The sequence below is a fragment of the Apodemus sylvaticus genome, chromosome 2 (assembly GCF_947179515.1).
Source record: "Apodemus sylvaticus chromosome 2, mApoSyl1.1, whole genome shotgun sequence".
NCBI classification, from domain to species: Eukaryota; Metazoa; Chordata; class Mammalia; order Rodentia; family Muridae; genus Apodemus; species Apodemus sylvaticus.
The window spans coordinates 26,625,869-26,647,938 of NC_067473.1; the positions used below are offsets into that span (position 1 = coordinate 26,625,869).

Consider the following 22,070-nt stretch of genomic DNA (forward strand, 5'->3'; position numbering starts at 1 on the left):
TTGTAATGTTTTTATTTTTTGCTTTATAAATTGAGAAAGATTTCTGGGGTCATGGCTCACCTCCCAAAATCTTAGCTATGGTTCTATTCAATCAGTATAAGGATCTGCATTCATTAAATCATCCATTTTGCACAGATATATATGCTTATCTGGTTTTGGGGGCCAATCATGAAGCCAAAAACAAGATGTTAGGTCCTTGCTCTGTTCACTTACCTATATCTATTGCATTTTCATACACTCTTAACTCTGTTGACTATATTATTTTTTCTGACAAAAATCTCATTTTATAGCTTACAGAGGTCTGTAAGCAATCATCCTTTGGTGACTCTGGTCCACAGATGAGAGCCTCATACTCAGTCTGAGGGTCTTTTCATTGGCAGCTCCAATATTTTACTATCCTCTGCCAACTGATCTCAAGACTTTTGCCCCCACAACAAAGATTACAACTCTATCTCTCCTAAGGCATCTTGGGACAAGTTTCAAATGTTAAGCACAATACTTCATGAATATAACCTGTAAAGCACACTCATATAGCAACCTGTTCTGCACCCTCTGCCTGGATGTGATTTCATGCTACTGTACCTAATAAGACAGGAGAAATTTGTGGCTTCATAGTCAAACTGGTATGAAATCTTAGTAGGTTTTAATGTCTCATATTGCTGACTGAGGGAAATCTGAGGTAGTATGAGACATTCCTTCGAAGTGTTTGAAGAAGAAACACTCAGATACACAGGGATGATTTATGTGTTGCCAATCAGGCCTAGAGCAAACCCTGTCTTTAGAAAGTGGATGTCCTCAATGGTTATGATCTAGGGGAGTCTCCAAGAAAGAACACCTTAGTTTCCTGTCAATATAGGGAAAAAATTAGCATGAAGCCAATGCCATAACCCATGACATCAGCATTCCATTCTTGAACATTCTATTGTCTCCTGGAGAGTTCTTGGCATTAGCTGTGATCTCACCAGTGTTGTAGCAACAGGAGAAACCCTGGAATTACTCAGTTTGTAGAGGATACTTCGATGAACATGTTTGCCAAACTCTGCAAACATTTTGGGAGAGTCAATGTGGATGGAAGAGAGACTAGAGAGAGGAGGAAGGAAGTTGGCCTTTCATCTGAGAGTAATGAAGGACTAAGAATGTGTTTGGGTGGAATGTGGATTAAGTACTGGGAAAGGAAGTTGAGCTTCCTGGCAGAGTGGCTGACCTGGCCTTTCTAGCAAAGGGGCAAAGGAATTGGAGCTTCTTGGAAACAAAATAATTTCCATGATTGTCACAACTCTTGAACATCAAGGATGTCAGAACATTATTTTCTACATCCCTTAAAGCAGGAGAGGCCAGGTCAAAGCTTTAATGCTGAGAACTCCAAGTCTTTACTTTCTCTGGGAATTCTGGTTATTACATGGGGACAGAAAGAGACCATCAGGAGTCACAGAGGGACTTACCTATGCCAATTTAGGGCAGGGAATCACTGCTTCCCCTCCCATGGGTTCTTTTAGCTTCAGCTTTTCTCTGACAGTAGTACCAGGGAAAGAGATGTGCTCCTGGGAATAACGTTTTGATCTCAGGACTCCTCTGACCTCCACTCCCTAACAGAGTTTCCACCATAGCTATTTTTATCACTAGTTGTGTGTGGCAGGCATTTCTGTCCTGTAACCAAAGACCTGTAAGTGTTGATACACTCAGTCAGAGACTAGATCCTGTGGCCATCCCTGGGTGTTTGTTGCTTCAGTAGAGGAAATTAATCAGTGTGTTGGCCATGTTCTCCCCCTGCATGACTTTGAAGGCCATGTCCTGGGACTAAAGTAATAGGGCAGGAGATCTGAGCATCTCCAAGCACTGAAGTAAATGGGGATAGTGAATTTATCATCTGACATGTGAAACCACAGGACTGAGGGCTCTCAAGCCAATATATACCCCTAGCAGTTGTCAATATGCCAAGAGAAGTCATCTCTCTGGTCATCATAAGCATGTGTAGGGAGACAGAGTACACACCTGTCTGCTTACATCTCCTGGTCTCTGTACAGTGATGGGAGAGCTGAGATCCACTGAGGAGGCATCACAAGCCTGGACCATACTCTGTGTTGTCACTGGGTTCTAGGCATGTTGTCCTTCTTATGGGCCTCAGTGTCATCTGTATATACTTTGTGCATTGCCACCATGTAAGTTCACTTGTGTTATTCTCTCTACAGAGGCTGGCATGAACACACCATGCCATGCAACAATCCTAAGCAAGAAGCAGGCCAAGAAGGAAGAGGAGAGGCTGACCAAAGAGCTGCAGCTCATTACCCAAGAGAGAAATGAGCTGAGAGAACGCCTCATGTATGTCACAGAGGGAGCCATGAATAAGAGGTATGCATCCCTCCAAATTCTGTGTTATTTGTCTGGGATCACCAGTGTCATGACAATCTTTTTAAGGTGATTCATCCTAGAAAGATATATCTTCATAATGTCCCTGTACCCAATCTCATGTGCCTAAATACATCTTAGAAGAGAGAGAGAACCTGAAACTGGGTCAGGACTGAGATGGGAAATAATCCCTCCTGATCTCTCCAATTGAAAAGAGAATTCAGGGATAGAGGCTATAGAAAGGGAGTTTCCAGAGTGTGCTTGGAAAGACCTTGAGAGGAGGTGGCTTTGTGAGGCACTAGGACTTGAGAGTTTGTGGTGAGTTTTTGTACATGCCTGGCAGTAAAGTGAGTGAAGGAAGCTCCTGGATGCACCTGGAAGGCCCTTGTCCCACATTGTTCATCTCAGTGCTTGATTAGACACCTGAGGTTCATGCCTGTTCCTATTTTTCTGTATGCCTTATACTCTGAGAGTTCAAGATGCTATTGTTCTTGATGCTTCTGTCTCTGAATCATGTTCTCTCTCATTCTTTGACTCTGTCTCCTTTTCTAAAGTGTATACCTAAGATTGTGTGTGTGTGTTTCTGTGTCCATGTGTGTGTACACTTGTGTGTGTGTGCATATGATTGTGTTTTCTCCTGTGCATGAATTTCTCTCCAATTTGAAATTCAGGGATCTGTGAAAAACTGTATATTCTGCGACAGTACTGGTTCTACTGGTTCTTAATTTGATATCTCTGTTTCTGTCTCTGTCTCTGTCTCTGTTTCTCATTCTCTGGCTGTGTGTCCCTTTACCCTTCTTCTTTCTGTGTGGCATTCTGTGTGTGTGTGCACCTGTACATATATGTGCTTATGCTGGTCCATTATAAAACATTTGAGATGTATAGTTTAATCTCTAGAATTATGTATAATGTCTGCCTCTGAAGAAGTAATTATCTAGGATTTAGAATCCTTTTGTCAAAACAGGGAAAATATAATCACAGGTATGTAGTAGGAAAAGACCTGTGGCCTAGGCTACTGAGAGTACAAGGTACTAGACTGCCCTTCCAGCACTACTGAGTGAACACATGGAGCCCCGGCACCATCCATCTGGATGCCTAATTTCTGCTGTGCTTAGGACAGAATAAAAGTTTCCAAAGATGAAGAAGATCCCAGCATGTAGAACCCAGGAATTGACCTTCCTGGGCTGGGGTAATACAAGACCCAGTCTGAGTTCATGTGTTCCTAAAAGCAAAAGTTCATGGAGCTCTGTCTTCCTGTGGACAGGCCCTACTATACACCAAATCCATTCTATGAAAAATTGAAGTTAAAAGAGAAGGAGATCATGTCATTTCTACAAAACTTAGAGATGGAGAACATTGAGGCCCGACAGAAATTCGAGGAGCACAAGAAGGAGATCAACTTCTATCGGTAAGTATTATTTAGGGATTCCACCTGGTAAAGAATGTATGTTTCTGCCTTCCTTGATTCTGGACTGGAGAGTCTGCAGGACTGGTACTATCTGTTCTGCTTTTTAGTAATCAGTGTGCATTGGGACATTTGGAATCAGTTTTGAAAATCTCTAAGAGACTCCTTACTCCATTACTTCTACAAGCATTGTCCAGGCATCCACAGGAGCCTCTCAATAGAAGAGTGATATATATGATGAGAAATTTATTATACATTACTAGGTCTGTGGGGCTCAGGTATGGTTTTACAGAGCCGAATGTGATGCAACCCAAGAATAGAATGTCCTCCTCTTGGTTCTACTGACCTATGTTGAGGGGATTTGCAAACTACAAAGTGATATTGCTGAAATGCATTGCAGTGTCATGAATAGTTGGAGGTCCCTCTTTCTTTTGCTGAGACATGCAACCCTTTGGTGTTGGGTCTGCAGCAATAATTTTTTTCTTTCCTCAATTTGCTATTTTCACTTTGTGCAGCTCTCATGGAAATATTAGGTCTCCATGGGAACCTGTAGCCTAGTTGGGTTAATGGGACCTTGATGTAGGAATGGGAGAAAGAGCCTGCAGGATCTTACCATGCAGATTGTGTTTCTAGGAACCTGGAGAGCTGCCTCCTGATACAGAAAGACATTATGAATAAGAGATTGGACGAACTGAAGCAGGAGAACAAGGAAGTACATGCTGATTGGACCATCATTCAGCAATACCTGATTGACTTGAATCTGAATGATAAATTCGAAAAGGAGAAGGCCAGAATTCTCCAGGACCAACAACATCAGGTAAGTTTAAGCAGCTCAGCTTGGCTATTACTGACTGAGAACATTTGCCCACTGCATCCATTTTTGCTTTCACAGAGCATTTTCTAATCCACACCCCCAAGTAGCCACCTACCTCATGGAATGTAGTTGTTCATTGCTCAGTCTATGCACAAGTATTCTGAGATGTTAGTCCCTTGTGAGAAACTGAAGTATTGGCAAGTATACCTAGCTACTCCTCTTTAATGTGAAGACTAGTAAGGGTGAAAGATCAATAACATGCCAGTTTCCTCCATGTGGTAATGATAGGTGGGATGCTTTGCAGAGCTTAGAACAAGTTAGTTCTAGGTCCTGCAACAGAAGTCATGAAAGGATCATGTGACTTCCAAAATGGAAACATCTTACAGGGTTAAAATGCAAATGAAAATACAAAATATTTGCTGCTCATTGTCATTGATCTGGGTGCCCTGTGGCAATTTCCTTACTTCCTGCAACATAATGAGGTCTCTTCCAATTGCCCATTTCATGTTATGCACTGATAGAGGTCTGAGTAGCAGCTTGTCAGTCTGTGTATTTGGTAAATGTTACTGTATATTTTGCCCTGCCTCAACTTACAACACCAATGGTGTCAGTTAAACGGTCAATGAGAACATTCCTGTTGAGTTGGTGGGAAGCAGCAGCCTGACAGCTGACATTTACTTCCTGACCAAGCTTCTGTCTTAATAAGACCCTTCCTCTTCTAGGTCTCCAAAACTGTAGCAAAAGCTGAAATTTCCACAGCCCAGGAAGAGGGCCTACTGCAGAATGAGTTGCCACCTCAGGAGCCCCCTGCTGAGCTCCATTCTCAACAGCCAAAAAACTCCTTGGAGGAATCTTCTTCTACATAATTCAATTCCTCATGGTCAATAGACCCTAAATACCTAGCCAGTGAGCCACCCAATTCATAAGTTATTCCCTTTGCTGTTCTGAAAACACCCCTTGAGAGATATCTGAGGTGACTGCCCTGCCACAATATGTACAAGAGGAGAAACAGGCTGTACATCTGTGTTGCTAAAAGCACAGTGAGAGATTTTTGCTTCATATAGAAATTGTCATTTGAAGCCTATTTTCTTTAAATTGTATTTCTGAGGAATAAAAATTTATTTGTGACTCGGGACTCTTAAGACAATGTTTCTTATTCATGTGTTCTGTCTTCTTATGTAGACCTAGATCTCACAGTCAGAGATGGATCTCTGTAAGCTCTAGGCAGCCTGGGATGCAGAGTGAATTCAGACTCAACTAGGTTATATAAGGCAATGTCTTTCTGTATGAATATTGTGGTTTCCCCCAATGATACACAGTTTATGATTTAATTACTGCCATAATAGATCCATGCTGTCGTGTATTCTCATGTACAGGTGTTATTGTCATTGATCATGCATTTTCTGTTTTTTGTTTTGTTTGGTTTGGTTTGGTTTGGTGGCTGTTTAGATTCATATTTATTATTAATGACAATTGTGTGTTTTCCTACTGTATGTATGTGACTGCCTGTGTGCAGTTGCCTCAGAAGCAGGAAGAAGGAATAATTTCTTCTGTTGTAGATTTTGCCCTACCCCTACCCCCAGCGGCCATTTTAGCAGGAATTCCAGACCTCAGTGCTTGCCACAATCTCCTACACATAGAGTGGAGTGCTCAGACCAAGGTGAAGTCCAGTGTTCTTCCAGATCTACAATTCCCTGATTTAAGCAGGCTGCCCAACTAGCAGTGGAGAGGTGAAGCCAACACAGGCTGAGCAGACTCTCAAACCTTGGGGGAAAGAATCTTGCCCCCAACCTTAAATTCTCACTCACCAATTAAAACTTGGACCTTGATCAGCAATCTGTGGTCATGGTCTCCTTCCTTTCTCATTGCCTTCCCATTCATCCCCAGCTTCCCTTCCAGGTAATGCATTCGATATAACTGCAGGCAGTTGCAGTAGATGATTGTTAGGTACCATGTTGGTCTTCTGTCAGCATTAGATTTTCTAACCTGTTAGTCTTAATCACATCTCCTACACTTGGCCCTTGTTCTTCCAGATCATGTGATATGTTATGTGGACTGTATCACATAAAATTGAGTGCAGACATCTCAGGAGACTTTTAGGTACCACTACTTGAGCTGCACATGCTCATGGTTTTATGCTGCCAGGCATCAGTACAGGTCTCTGATATTACCACTGCTCTGTGGGCATTTAGGTTTTGCCCAAGTAATCTTATTTTCACTTTTAGTGCAGATTTTTCCCCTCTCATATGGGATGACACTGTAAACTAGGCATATATGTGAAATTCAGAATGGAGACTAGCCTCCTATAGGCTGTGCTGGGAAAATGAATCACTCTTGCTAACAAAAAAAAATGACTGCTGATCTAAGGAGATTTGAGAGGAAGCTCAAGAGCAGCCACAGAGAAGGGAGCCTGCAGCTGTGAGCACATGTGTCCACTGCAAAGCATGACTGTGCAAGTGTGGAACCTAGGAGGGACAGGTAGAGCTGCTCTTTTGCCAAAGAAGTTCTGAGAGGATATGGATAGTTCCTTCCTAGTGACTCTTACTTTTTGAATAGAACTGACTAACTGACATCTTAGGATAGTCAGAGTGTTAAAAATGTCAAGGAAGTAAGCCAGTGGGTCCACAAACAGCTACTGGAAAACCAGGGCATTTAGCTCAGCCTCCAGAGCATCAGGGTAGAGAGGCTTTGGTTACTCTCTACCTTAGGTCCTCTGGCTTTTACGAGCTGATTCTTATGGAGAAAGAGTCATCGGTAGCACAATGGGAACAAGGTGAGACATGATTTGGAACAAACTACCAGGTTACTATTGTATTTGTGGGGTTTCCTTGAGCATCTTAGAACATGTAAGTTGTCTGTGTCTTTATAAGCCTACTCACATATGGGATATCACAGTTTTTGGTTTGATTGATAGACACTAGCAAATGCATACATTAACATGGATTTTTCAACTGACGCTTGTGACATGAGATGAGATTTCATGTCAGTTCTAACCAGACTAAATTGTCCTCAATGTACAATGTGAAATACCCTGCTATATTTTCTCTCCCAGCTATCTGAACCGTTCCCAGGCTTAAAAGCATTCTGTCATCCACTCTGACTGACGTCTGACAAACAGAGGTTTGTATAGGGCTCTGTTAATGTCTCATGGCAACTTGCAGATAACACTGACATGATGGAATAGCTAAATACATTCTAAATGCTGGCTGTATAATGTGTTCAGTAAAGGTGTGGTATACATCAACCACACACAAAACAGCAAGAGCTTCATTTATTGCATGATCCAGTTCCCAATGTCAGGCAAAACCTGAAACCACTGAGAGATAGGATTTGATGGCAGGAAATAAAATCTGGGCTGAAAAAAGAGAATAATATAAATAGTCAAGGAAATGAAGAGCTGGTACTTTGATAAAATCAACAAAGTAGACAATACTTGCTCTAAACTAATCAAAAGGCAGAACGAAAACACCCAAATTATCAAAATCAATAATGAAAAGGGGGATATAACGATAGACACTGGGGGCATGAAAACAATCAGTAGTTCTAATTTCAGAAGCCTATACTCCAAAAAAATGGATAATCTAAATGACTTTCTAAACAGACATCAATTATCAAACTTCAATCCAGATCTGAAAAGTGATAAAGTAATCTTATAACCCCTAAGGAAATAGAAACAGTCATCAAAATACTCCCCAAAACAAATAGCAAAAGTTCAAATAATTTTAGTGTGGAACTCTTCCAGAGTTTTAAAAAAGTGCTAAACCAACAATCTTCAAAGACTTCCAGTGAATAAAAATAGATGAAGTATTGCCAAACTCAATCTCTGAGGCCACAGTCAAACTGATAAAGCACACAAATATTCATCATGAAAAAGGTATTCAGAACAATGTCCATTATGAACATTGAGGTAAAAATATTCCATAAAATATTTGCAAACTGAATCCAAGGACATACAAAAGACATTCTCTACCTTGATCAAGTAGGCTTCTTTTCAAGAATGCAAGTATGGTACAATATAGGAAAACACTGCAATGCAATCTACAAATTAACCACAATGAAAGAAATATAACCACATGATCATTAGATGGATAAAATATCATTGACAAGATCAAACTCATCTTCATGTTAAAAGTCCTGTAGTGCAGGGATAAAAGGCAAATAACTAAACATAATAAAATTAATAAACACCAAGTCTATAGAGATCATCAAATTCAATGGAGAGAAACTTAAAGCTCTTTCACTAAAATCAAGACAAGGAATGGCTACTCACTCTCTCACAATATATTCATTAGAGTCCTTTAATTTCTAGTGAGAGCAATCATAAACCAAAACGACATCAAGAGGATAGAAAAGGTAAAGGAAAACGTTAAAGTACTGAATTCGAAAATGATGTGATTCCAAAGCTGTACCAGAGAACTACAGCTGATAAACAACTACAGCAAAGTATCTAGATACAAAATGAATTATAAAAGTCAGTAGACATCTTTATTGAAACGGTATTGGCTGAAAAATAAATTGGGATTGCAACATCTTAAGATACACAGAAATATAATTTTTTGAATTTCTTCAGTTTCTGTTCTTATTTTTCCCCTTTCATTTCTGATTTTGTTAATTTGGATACTGTCTCTGTACCCTCCGATTAGTCTGGCTAAAGTTAATCTATCATGTTGATTTTCTCAAAGAACCAGCTCCTAGATTTTTTTTTATTTTTTGAATAGGTCTTTATGTTTCAACTTGGTTGATTTCAGCCCTGATTTTGATGATTTCCTGCATTCTACTCCTCATGCAATCCACAGGGTGTATTAGCTTCTTACTGTTCTAAAGCTCTCAGGTGTGCTATTAAGCTGCAAGTGTATGCTGTCTCCAGTTTCTTTTTGGAGGCTCTCAGAACTATGAATTTTATACTTAGCACTGCTTTCATTGTGTACCATAAATTTGAATATGTTGTACCTTCATCTTCATTAAATTCTAAAATGTCATCTTATTTCTTCCTTGACCACCTTGCATTGAATAGGGTATTGTTCTGCTTCCATGTGTATGTGGGTTTTCTGTTGTTTTTGTTGCTATTGAAGACCAGCCTTAGTCCATGGAGATCTAATAGGATGCATCAGATTATTTCAATTTTCTTGTATCAGTTCAAGCTTTTTTTTTTGTGATCAAGAGGATGGTAAACTTTGTAGTAGGTACCATGAGGTACAGAGAAGAAGGTATATTCTTCTGTTTTAGGATGAAATATTCTTTCGATATCTGTTATTCCATTGTCAGTAACAGCTGTTAGTTTCATTCTGTCTCTGTTAACTTTGGGTTTCCATGGACTGTTCAATGATTAGAATGTGGTGTTGAAGTCTCCCACTATTATGCATGCTTTTTGCTTTAGTAAAGTTTATTTTATGAATGTGGGTGCCCTTGCCTTTGGAACATAGATGTTCAGACATGGAAACTTAAGAGTTGCAATTTGAGAAGCTGTGATTTTTCCTTCCTTTAGTCTGGAACTTTCTCAGTATGACATTTTTAAATGGCAGTATATATCCTGTCATTTTAGACATATGTGATCTACATCTTCTTTTTTTTTTCTTTTTATCTCGTTTTTCTTTTTATTCAATAGGTGCCAAGAATATGTGAGGCACTAGGGTCACACAGAAAGAATATGCACATTCTAGTGCAGGGAGTGTCTATCAGGGGAATACAGCTGATAAACAACCTCTATGCAATGTGAGATTGACAGCCTATTTGAATTCTTTTTTTTTATTCGATATATTTATATATCGAATGGAGTGGGAGGGGGTTGTTTAGGGAATGGGTGGAGGGAAGAGTGCTTATGGAATTTATGGGGAGGGAGGAAGCAGGAACGTTTTTTTTTTTTAGTTTCCTCTGCCAACTGATTTCCAGACTCTTGCCAACACTATGATGTGTGCAACTCTTTCTCTGCTAAGACATCTTGAGGCAACTTCAAATGCTAAGAAGAAGACTTCATGAGTGTAGCCGCTAACATACATCCACATATTAATTTCCCCTGCAGGCTCTGGATGTGATTTCATGCACCTGTACATAAGACAGGAAACGTTTTGACTGCATATTAAAACTTGAGTGATATCTCAGTAGATAATCTGAGATGTTAATGTCTCATATTGCTGATGGAGGGAAATGTGAGGTAGGATGATACATTTCTGAGAAGGGTTTGAAAAGAAAACCCTCAGTTAAATGCACAGGGATTCCTGAGGTTATGTCAATCAAGCCTAGAGCAAACCCTGGCTTTGTAAGGATGATGGGCTCAAAGGCTATGTCCCAGGAGAGTCTCCAGGAAAGGGCACCTCAGCTTCTTGTTAAGGAAGAAAATTAGCAGGGAGCAGAAGGCTGTAACCCATGACATCAGCAGTCCCTTCTTGAGCATTCTATTGTCTCCTGGAGAGATCTTGGCATGAGCTATGATGTCACCAGTGTTGCAGCAACAGCACAAGCCCTGAGGTTTCTCAGTCAGTGTCTAGAGCATACATTGATAGATATGTTTGCCCGAATTAGACAACTTTTTCGGAGAACCAATGTGGATGCAGAGAGATAAGAAAGAGGAAGAAGGAAGCTGGCCTTTCATCTGAGAGTAATAAAGGACAAAGGAGGTCATGGAGAATGTGGAGTAAGTACTGGGAAGTGGATATTGAGCTTCCTACCAGGGTGGCATGAGCTGGCCTTTCTAGCAAAGTGACAAAGGAATTGAAGCTTCTTGGAAGCAAAAGAGATTCCAGGATTTTCACAACTCTTGAACATTAGGTATATCAGAACATTATTTTTTCATCTCTTAAAGCAGGATATGGCAAGATCAAAGCTGTAATGATGTGAACTCCAATTTTTCTCTTTCACTGGGTATTATGGTTGTTAATTGGGGACGGAATGAGACCATCAGGAGTCACAGAGGATCTAACCTACACTAATTTAGGTGCAGGCCATCAATGCCTTCACTACCATGCTTCTTTTAGCTTCAGTTTCTCTCTGACAGTAGTACAAGGAAGAGAGTTATGACCCATGGCCATCACCTCTTATTCTCAGAACTACTCTGATTTCCTCTCCCTCAATGTTCCCCTTAGCTTATCATTGGTTGTGAGCAGCAGGTATTATTGTACTGTAACTACACCCAGACAGAGACTCCACCCTCTGGGCACTGCTGGAGTGTTTGGTGTGTCAGTAGAGGAAATAATTGGTCAGTGTGTTAGCCATGTTCTCCCCATGCAGGACATTTTAAGGCCATGTCCTGGGTCAATAGTAACAGGGTAGGAGATCTGAACATCATGAATTCATCATGTGACTTGAGAAACCAAAGAACTGAGTACTCTGAGGCCACGTTTCACTCTGTGCATTTGTTAATAAGCCAGGAGAAGCCATCTCTGTGGTCATCATAAGAAAACATAGGGAGACAGAGGACACACATGGCTGCTTACATCTCCTAGTCTCTATAGAGTGATGGGAGAACTGAGGTCCACTGAGGATGCATCTAAAGCCTGGACGAAACTCAGAGTAGTCTGTCTACACTCTATGCATTCCCAACATTTAAGTTCACTTGTGTTCTTTTACCTATAGGGGCTGGCAGGCAGACATCATCCCCTGTAACTCTCCTGAGCAAGAAGCAGGCCAAGGAGGAAGAGGAGAGGCTGACCAGAGAGCTGCAGCTCATTACCCAGGAAAGAAATGAGCTGAGAGATCCCTTGATCTATGTCATAGAGGGAGCCATGAACAAGAGGTATGCATCCCTCCAAATGATGTGGTGTTTGTATGGAGTCCAAAATGCCACACTTGTCTTTTTAAGATGGTGAATCATAGGAAGAAGTATTTTCATGATATCCTTGGGCAAAACCTCGTGTCCCTAAACCCTAATCAGAGGAGAGGCAGAACCTGCAGTTTTCACAGGAGTAAGATGGGAAATGGAGTCCTCTGTATCCTCCAGGTCAAAAGTGGGACTTGTGGTCTGATTCAGGGATACAGAAAATGGAGAGTGAGTTCCCAGAAAGCATTTGGAAAGCCCTTGAAAGGAGGAGCTTTGTGAGGTTTTAGGAGCTGAGAGTTTGCTGTGAGTGTTTGTACTGGACTGGTAGGTGACTGACTGCTGGAAACTGCTAGATGCAGAAGGCGGGGCCTGGTCCCACATTGTTCATCTCAGTTCTTGACTAGCCGCCTGAGGATCTGCCTGTTCCTCTTTCCTGTGTGTCTTATACTTTGAGACAGTAATGTTGTATTTCTTCTGCATATCATTGTGTTCTCTCTGATTCTGTCTCAGATTCACTCTTTCCCATTCTATGACTGTGTCTAATTTTCTCCTTCTCATGTGTGTATATATGACTGTATGTCTGTTTTTTGTGTGTACATGTGTGGGGGTGCACAAGATTGTGTTATCTCCTGGGAATGAATTTTTGAATGTTTATATTCCTCTCTACTCTTCTAAATTCAGGGAACTGTGGCATCCAGGGTACTCTGAGACAGTAATGTTGCATACACTTCTTCTGAATCTCATCCTATTCTCTCTCATTCTGTCTCTCTTTATTTCTCATTCTGTGGCTCTCTGTCCTTTTCGCCTAATTTGTGTGTGCCAGTCTATGAGTCTGTTTACTTCTACATGTACATACATGTGCTTCTGTTTTATGTGTTTATATTTACCCCCACACTTAGGAATCTTGGGCTCTGTGTTTTGGACTGAGAATTTAAATGCTGTTTCAAGGTGAGCTGAGTGCTGATGTCTGGGAGCCCCTACTTTAAATAGTTCTGGTCAGGCCAGGCAGAGTTAGCATATGGCTTTAATCCCATCACTTGGGAGGGAAAAGCAGGAAGATTTCTGAATTCGAGGCCAGCCTGGTCTACAGAGTGATATCCAGGACAGCAAGGGCTACACAGAGAAACCCTGCCTCGGGGGGAAAAATCAAGAGAGAGAAAGAGAGAGAGAGAGAGAGAGAGAGAGAGAGAGAGAGAGAGAGAGAGAGAGAGAGAGAAGAGAAGAGAAGAGAAGAGAGGAGGAGAGAAGAGGGGAGGGGTGAAAAGGGGAGAAGAAGGGAGGGGATGGGGGAGGAGGGGAGGGAAGGAAAGGAGAGGAGAGGAGGGGAGGGGAGAGGAGGGGAGCAGAGGGGAGAGGAGACAGAGATTCTTGTGGTTAAAGTAGGAATCAAATTAAATAGCATTGATCCTTCCCTTCATGGGCACACTTATGCATACAGCTGCATCTCTTGGGCAGATTATAAAGAGGTCATTATGTATGGTATCACCTCAAGAATTATGTCTAATGTCTGCCTCTAAAGTATTAGTTATCCAGGAATTACAATACTTATTGTCAAAACAGAGAAAATATAATCACAGGTGTCTAGTTGGCAACAACCTGTGGCCTAGGCTCTTGAGAGCACAAGGAACTAGACTGCCCCTCCAGAGCTAATGAGTAAACACAGGGAGCCAGGGCACCCTCCATCTGGATACATAGCTTATGCCGTCCTTGGGAAAGGATAAAAAGTTTCCAAAGATGAAAAAGATCCCAGCATATAGAATCCAGGAATTGACCTTCCTGTGCTGGGAGTACAAGACCCAGTCTGTGTTCATGTGTTCTTAGAACGGAGGAGTGGCCCCTGGTTATGGAAAGCAGTAGCAGAATGTGGCAATACCAGAACAGGGAAGTGGGGAGAGGTGAATTGGGGAATAGGGGGAGGGAAGAGGGCTTATGGAAATTTCCTAGAGTGGAAGTCAGAAAAGGGGAAATCATTTGAAATATAAATATAAAATATATCGAAGAAAAAATAGGACAAAAAAAGAAACACATTTTCAGCAGGGCTATGGTAGCACACGCCTGTAATCCTAGCATTTGGGAGGCAGTGGCAGACTGATTTCTGAGTTCAAGGCCAGCCTGGTCTACAGAGTGAGTTCCAGGATAGCCACGGCTACACAGAGAAACCCTGTCTCAAAAAACCAAAATAAATAAATAAATAAATAAAATAAATTAAAATACTTAAATGTGTATGTGTCTTGGTTTCTGAAAAGGTGTTTTAAAAAAAAGCACATGTTCATGGAGTTCTATCTTCCTGGGGACAGGCCATACTACACACCAAATCCGTTATATGAAAAATTAAAGTTAAAGGAGAAGGAGATTATGACATTTCTACACACCTTAGAGAAGGAGAACATTGAGGCCAAACAGACCTTCCAGGATCTCAGGAAGGAGATTAACTTCTATCGGTAAGTACTGTTCATGGAGGTCACCTGGTGTGCAATGGCCATTTCTGACTTCCTTTGTTCCTGGACTGGAGAGTCTGCAGATCTGATTCTATCCCTTCTGCCTTTTAGCCATCACTGTGCCTTGGGACTTCTCCTATCAGTTTCAAAGTCTGTAAGAGACTGTTACTCATCCTAACATTGTCCAGGCATCATCAGGAGACTCTCATTAGAAGAGTGATTCAGATCATGAGAGGGTTATGGTATAGTTCTAAGTCTGTGGGACTCAGGCATGGTTTTACAGAGCTAAATGTGATCTAACAAATGGATACAATGCCTTCCTCTTGGTTCTACTGACCTGCATTGAGGGTATCTGCAACCTACTAATTGATGTTGCTGAAATGCATTGGGCTGCCATGGATAGTTTCAGATACCCCATTATTTTGGAGAGACATGCAACCATATTTGTGTTTGGACTGCAGCAATCACTTTTTCCTCCCTCAAGTTGCTATTCTCTGTTTGTGTACCTCTTAAGAATGTATTGAGATGTACTGCATTAGGTATTCATGGGAACCTAGGTCCTGGTGGGGTTAATGGAACCTTGATGCAGGAATGGGAGGAGGAGCCTGCAGGATCTTACTATGAAGATTGTGTTTCTAGCAACCTGCACAGCCGGATCCTGATGCAGAAGAACCTTATGAATATGAGGTTGGTCACACTGAAGCAGGAGAACAAGGAAGTACACGCTGATTGGACCATCATTCAGCAATACCTGGTTGACTTGAACCTGATTGATAAAGATGAACAGGAGAAGCCCAGCATCCTCCAGGACCTACAACATCAGGTAGTACAAGCAGCTCAGCCTGGCTTATACTGACTGATAACATTTTCCCATTGCATCCATCTTTGCTTTCACCTAGCACCTTTCTAATCTACACTCCCACCCACCTCAGAGAATGCAGTTGTTCATTGTGTGGTCTCTGCACAAGGATTTGGGGTTGTTAGCCTTGTGATAAGCTGATGTATTGGCAAGTATACCTTACTACTCCTCTTTAATCTGAAGACTAGTAAGGGTGATCGATCAATAACACACCACATTCCTACACATGGTCATGTTAGCTGGGCTGCTTTGCAGAGCTTTGAGCAAGTGCTATGTCCTGTGACAGAGGTCATGCATGGGTCATGTGACTTCCCTAGTGGGAAGCATCATGCAGGGTTAAAATCCAAATGCTAATAGGTAACATGTTCTTCTCCTTGTATTTGATCTGTGCATTTTCCCTTCTTCCTGTAACCCATGAGCTCTCTTCTCATTGCCCATTTCTTGTTGTGCACTGATAGAAGTCTGAGTAACAGCTCTCAGGGCCATGTATTTGGTAAATGTTACTGGATATTTTGCTGTGCCTGCACTTATAACAGCAATGGTGTCAGTTAAAAGATCAACGATAACATTCCTGTTGAGATGTTGAGAGGCAGCAGCCTGACAGCTGACATTTAGGTTCCCAACAAGCCTCTGTCTTAATAACTGCCTTCCTCTTCTAGGATGTAGAGAGTGTAGCAAGAGCTGAAATTTCCACAGCCCAGGAAGAGGGCCTCCTGCAGAATGAGTTGCCACTTCAGGAAGACACTGCTGATCTCCAACTCCAACAGCCACAAAATAATTTGGAGGAATCTTCTTACACATAATTCAGTTCCTCAGGGAGAATAGGCCCTAACTCCCTAGCCAGTGAGCCAGGCAATTCTGTATTTTATTCACTTTCCTGTGCTGACACCACCCTTTGGGACAAAACTGAGGTAACTGACCTGACACCCTGTGTCCAAGAGAAGAAACAGGCTGTTAGAGTTTTGGTTGATGTTTTGCTTTTTGTTGCTTTGCTATTTGTTATGTTATAAATTAATGTTATTATATGGATATTATGGATTTTATAAATTATTGTTATTGCTTTTAATTTTTGTTTATGCTTTTCACTTTTTATAGTAATTTTCATTTAAACCCCATTTCTTATGTATTTCTAATGAATAAAAAATTATTAGAAACTCATAACTTTTGAAACTATGTTCCTTATTCACGTTTTTTTTTTTATCCTATTCTGTAGACATAGACCTCACAACCAGAAATGGATCTCTGTAAGCTCCAGGATGTCTGGGCTACAGATTGAATTCAAAGCCCATCAGGGTAAACAAGACAATGGTCTTTTTTATGGATAATGTGGCTTTCCCCGTGGATAAACACTTTATGATGTGTGATACCTTATCCATGTTGTCATGTATTCTCCTACTCCTAGAATATAGCACTCTATTGCACACATTTCTTATTGACCCTGTATATCTGTTATTGTGTAACATACTATCACTTGATGTACAGCTGCTGGGAAAATTACCACATTCACAAAGGAGTACATAAAGAATGAGGAATCACAGAGCCATGTGCCTCAGCTTTTGCTGCAAGAGAGAATCAGGGATAATAAAAGACTAGAGATAATGGCCTTTGAATACACTTGCCCAGAATTCACTTATGGTAGATGACCAGACATTTTATCATTGACCAGACATTTTCTGTGTTTTTGTTTTTGCTGTTTAGATTCACTTTTATTATTTATTGGAATTGGGTGTATTCACTCCTGTATTTCTGTGTCCCCTCCTTAGTGCAGTCCCCTCATATGACACACGAAGTAATAACTTTCCCTGTTGTAGATGATTATAAGATATCTTGTGGTTCTTCTGAGTGCTGTAGATGCTCTAACCAGTGAGTCATCCCCCACATCTCCTGCGGGTGGCTTTTTACCTTCCACATCACTTGTGCTGTATTATGTGAACTAAATCACCTCCAACTGAGTGGAGAAATCTCAGGAGATGTGTAGGTTCAGGGGATTTAGCTGCACATGCTCATTGTCTTGTGCGGCCAGGCATCAAAGCAGGTCTCTGATAGGACCACTGCTCTTTGTGTCTTCAGGTTTATGCCCAATATCCCTTCTTTTCAATTTTCCTGAAAATGTTTTCACCTCTGATCTAGGATGACAATGTAGACTAGACATATCTGTAAACTTCAGAATTGAGACTAGCCTCCTGTAGTCTGTGATGGGATAATGAATCCATCTTGGTAACAAGAAACAGATCTTAATCTAAGCAGTTTTGGCGGGAAGCTCAAGGGCAGCCACAGTGAGTGGAGACTGCAGCTGTGGCCATGTTTCTGATGGAGAGCATGATTGTACAAATGTGGAACCTAAGAGGGACAGGCAAAGCTGCACTTTTGTCATAGAAGATCTGTGAGTACAGTGAATATAGTTTCATCCAGGTGACTGTTTTAGTTTTTGAATGGAACTAACTGACACTATAGGTTAGTCAGAGTATTAAAATATGGAGGAAGTGGTGAAGTGGGTCCAAAAACATTTAGAGGTAAACCAGGGCTTTTAGCTCAGCCTATAGAGCATCAGGGTAGAGAGGCTTCTGTTACTCTCTACCTTAGGTCCTCTGGCTTTTATGAGCTGATCCTGATGGAGACAGGGTCATCATTAATACACAGGAAACAAGCAGATCCTATACTTAGGTCACACTAGCATGTTTTATCTTATTGTGGGGTCTCTGTGAACATCTTAGAACTTGGAAGTGGCCTGGGTCTTACACTCACTTATGGGTTCTCACAACAGTTTGTGGTTTGTTTCATAAACACTACCAGATGCATAAATTAATCTGGAAAATCTAAATGAAATAGATGGTGTTCTAGACAGATACCAATTACCCAAGTTTAACCTAGATCTGGTAAATTAACTAAGTAATCCTATAATCCCTAAGGAAATAGTAACTCTCATCAAAAGGCTCCCAATACAAACAGGGCAAGGCCAAATGGTTTTGGTGCCTAATTCTACCAGTTTGAAAAAGCTGTTAATGCCAACACTCTACAACCTATTCCAATGAATAGAAAGAGAAGGAATATTGCCATGCTCATTCTCTGAGGCCTTGGTAAGCTGATACCTAAAACACAAAGATTCGACATGAATGCGGAATCCAGACCACTTTAAATTTTGAACATTGATGTAAAAATAGTCAATGAAATACGGGCATACAGAATCCAGGGACACACTAAAGATATCCTTTCCCATTGTCAAGCAGTCTTCATTTCAGGAACACAAGCGTTGTACAATATAGGAAAATCCATTGATTCAATCTATCAAAACTACAGTGAAATATATAAGCACATGATCATCTCATTAGATGACGAAAAGATCACTGACAAAGTTTAACTCCCTGTTATATTAAAAGTACTGTCATACAGGGATACAAAACACATAACTGAATATAATACAAGCAATAAATATCAGGTCTATAGAAAACATCAAATTCAGTGGAGAGAAACTTAAAGGTATTTCACTAAAATCAAGGCCAGGAAAAGGCTTCTCTTCCTATCTATTCAACTTTATCCATGAATATCTACCTATAGCAATCAGAAAACCAAACTACATCAAGGGGATACAAAAGGAAAAGGAAAATGTCAAAGAACTGCTATTTGCACATAATATGATAGTATTCATAAGTGATTCCTAAAGATGTCCCATAGAACTACAGCTGATAAACACCTACAGGAAACTCTCTAGATACACAATGAACTGAAAAAAGTAAAAAACTGTCTTTATGGAAATGATAAAAAGCTGAAAAGAATTAGGAAAGCCACATCTTACAATACCCAGGATTAATAAAAATGTATCTTGGTATAAGCCTAAGCAAGCAATGAAAGACCTATAGGACAAGATTTTCAAGTATCTCAAGAATGAATCTGGAAAAATATCACTTGCACCTCCTAGCACTCTTAGGAGAGCACTAGTCACTGAAAGAGACCTGGGTTTTCTAATGCTGAGGCCTGTACCCACCAGTATAGCTACAGCCATTTTGTTCCATGTCTGCGCCTTATTTCAGATTGTTGCTGTAATATCCAATAATTGACACAGAAAAAGTAACTTGACTCAGAGCAAGGTCATGGTGATCTCATCCTGTTATGCTCTGTATGAGGTTTGTTAACTTTATAATGTTCTAAAAACCTTTATCTGGGACGCATCAAATAAAGAGGATCTGAGTTCAATTCCTAGCACACACATGGTTGGCATACAATGAAGTCCAGTTCTGAGGACGCTGATGCCCTCCTCTGAACTCCATGTACAACTGAACACATGTGGCAAATGCTCACAGGAACACACATACACTCACTCAACACACACACACACATACACACACACACACACACACACACACACACTCACTCACACACAAACACTAGCTAAAGGCAATCCACCAGAGATGCATGAAGCAACATGAATGTCAAACCCAATAGTAACACAATGCTATGTATCCTGTTTGCTAAAGAACAAATAGGAAGCAGCAAAATTATTGAGATATAGTTTCAGACAAGAGAAGGCAGAATAGTTTTTAAAACAGACATGGATTTAACATGACACCCATGATGATGACATCTCCAAGGGGAAAATGTCCCTGTGGATGCCAAGGGCTCGCTGGCCAGCCATTCTAGCCAAAATGGCAGGCAATAGCTCCAAAGTGGGACCCTGTGTCTAAAGGGAAAGTGGGTGTCATAGAGGGAGCCCAACATGGACTCTGTCTTCACATGTGTGTGCACGCATGCATATGAGACAAAAACAAAGAGACACAGACCAAATAAATTATTTCCTGAAACAATCGATAAAAGGGAAATTGGTAGCTGATAAACAAGATCTGAAGGCAGCGGCAGTCACTGTAAATACAGGGGCAAAAATGTCAGCACAGTAAGAAGCAATGAATCAAAGTTAGAGAGGACAAGTCTATGTTGTCTGTGTCAGAAAAACGATGTCAGGAATAAAGGAAGCTTATGAGAGGGTGGAGCAACCAAATTAATATTTAAACTTGCCTAGTTAGATGGAAAGTTTCACACACGAATACAAAAAAGAAAATAGTACATTCATCAAGTGACCACAGAACTGTGACAAAGGAAGTTTCAATAAATTCCAAAGCAATTCACCACTCAGATCACATTCTTTCCTCAAGATGAAACAAAGGAGAAAGGATAGTGTCTAAGCACTAGCATCTGCTTGACAGTCTCTCATTGGCTCTCGTTGGTAACCTCTGATTGGCTCCTAAAGCAGGAAGAACAGACTCACACCATTCCAGGCTTGCTTAACTGTTTACAATGTCTGGGATCAGAGCTGAGATTCAGGGCAGCCTCAAATGGTGTAGTTGACACAGCGTAGCCACTAGAGGGCAGTGATACGTCATATTTATCTTTATTTACCAGAGAGCATCAATTGTTGCATCAATTTGTATGTAACATAAAGACTAGCTTTTCTTTCTTTTAATTTTTTCTTTTTTTTATTTTTCATTTTTTTATTTTAGGACATTTATTGCCACATTTATTTAATTTTTTGTAGTAATAGATGAGGCACAAATAACTTCTGTTTTCGAACACTGCAACAAAAAGGACAATAGTGAAGGGTAACAGTGAAATTAAAATAAAATTAAAATAATAATAATAATAATACAAAATCCTAAGGTCTGGGAGAAAACCTGACTACAATCCACATGTAGAAACATGTAAAAGACCTTGTCTTCTTATTGCACCACTTCACAGATCACAGAGTGGGGTGTCCTGCCAGAGAGGACCCAGTCAGTATCAGCTCCAGGGGTGGTAGCCTCTGCCCATTCACCTGCGTTCTGCTCAGCTGCGGTTCACATCTTGCTACTCACATGCTGCCGGCTTTCAGAGACTGGTACATATGTGCAGGCTATCAGAGGACAGCGCGCTCCCTGGCAACCCCACACTCAACTACGTCACAGTGGCCCAGCAGCAGCTGGACAGATTGTGTCTATTTGGAGTCTCAGCACTGACAGATACAAGGGGCACCTGGTGAGGGCTGCTCCCTGTGTGTGAACCCGAAATACCCAAAGGTTGCTGGTCCCTCGTACTAACCTGGCCACATCCCCACTGCGTATGATGACTTATGAAGCAGGCAGGATGGCCTTCTGCATACTCATGGACCAGGGATAGAATGGTGCCAACTGGCTTTGTGTGCACAGTGACAGAAAGCAGCTTGCCAGACACTCTGTGAGCAGAGCATGTTGTGTGAAGGCAATGGTGAGGATAGTGTGCAGAGCCCAGGGCTGCTCCTGAATGGTGAGTGGCTGGGGCCCACCAAGAAGCCAAGACTGGGGACAGCTGGTGGTGGCACACACCTGTAATCCCAGCACTTTGGGAGGCAGAGGCAGGTGGATTTCTGAGTTCAAGGCCCGACTGGTTCCAGGACAGCCAGGGATATACAGAGAAAATCTGTCTCCAAAAAACCGAAGAAGAAGAAGAAGAAG

The 22,070-nt window shown here is 41.1% G+C and overlaps 1 protein-coding gene across 1 annotated transcript; it reads left to right on the forward strand.

Moving 5' to 3' along the window:
- The first annotated feature begins 1,019 nt into the window (after positions 1 to 1,019).
- Positions 1,020 to 16,418, forward strand: LOC127677814 (disks large homolog 5-like). The gene is made up of 6 exons (XM_052172805.1): positions 1,020 to 1,138; positions 11,177 to 11,196; positions 12,135 to 12,294; positions 14,616 to 14,759; positions 15,396 to 15,601; positions 16,297 to 16,418. The coding sequence occupies exons 1-6, from the start codon at positions 1,020 to 1,022 to the stop codon at positions 16,416 to 16,418; spliced, it is 771 nt and encodes a 256-aa protein (XP_052028765.1).
- Positions 16,419 to 22,070: the final 5,652 nt, after the last annotated feature.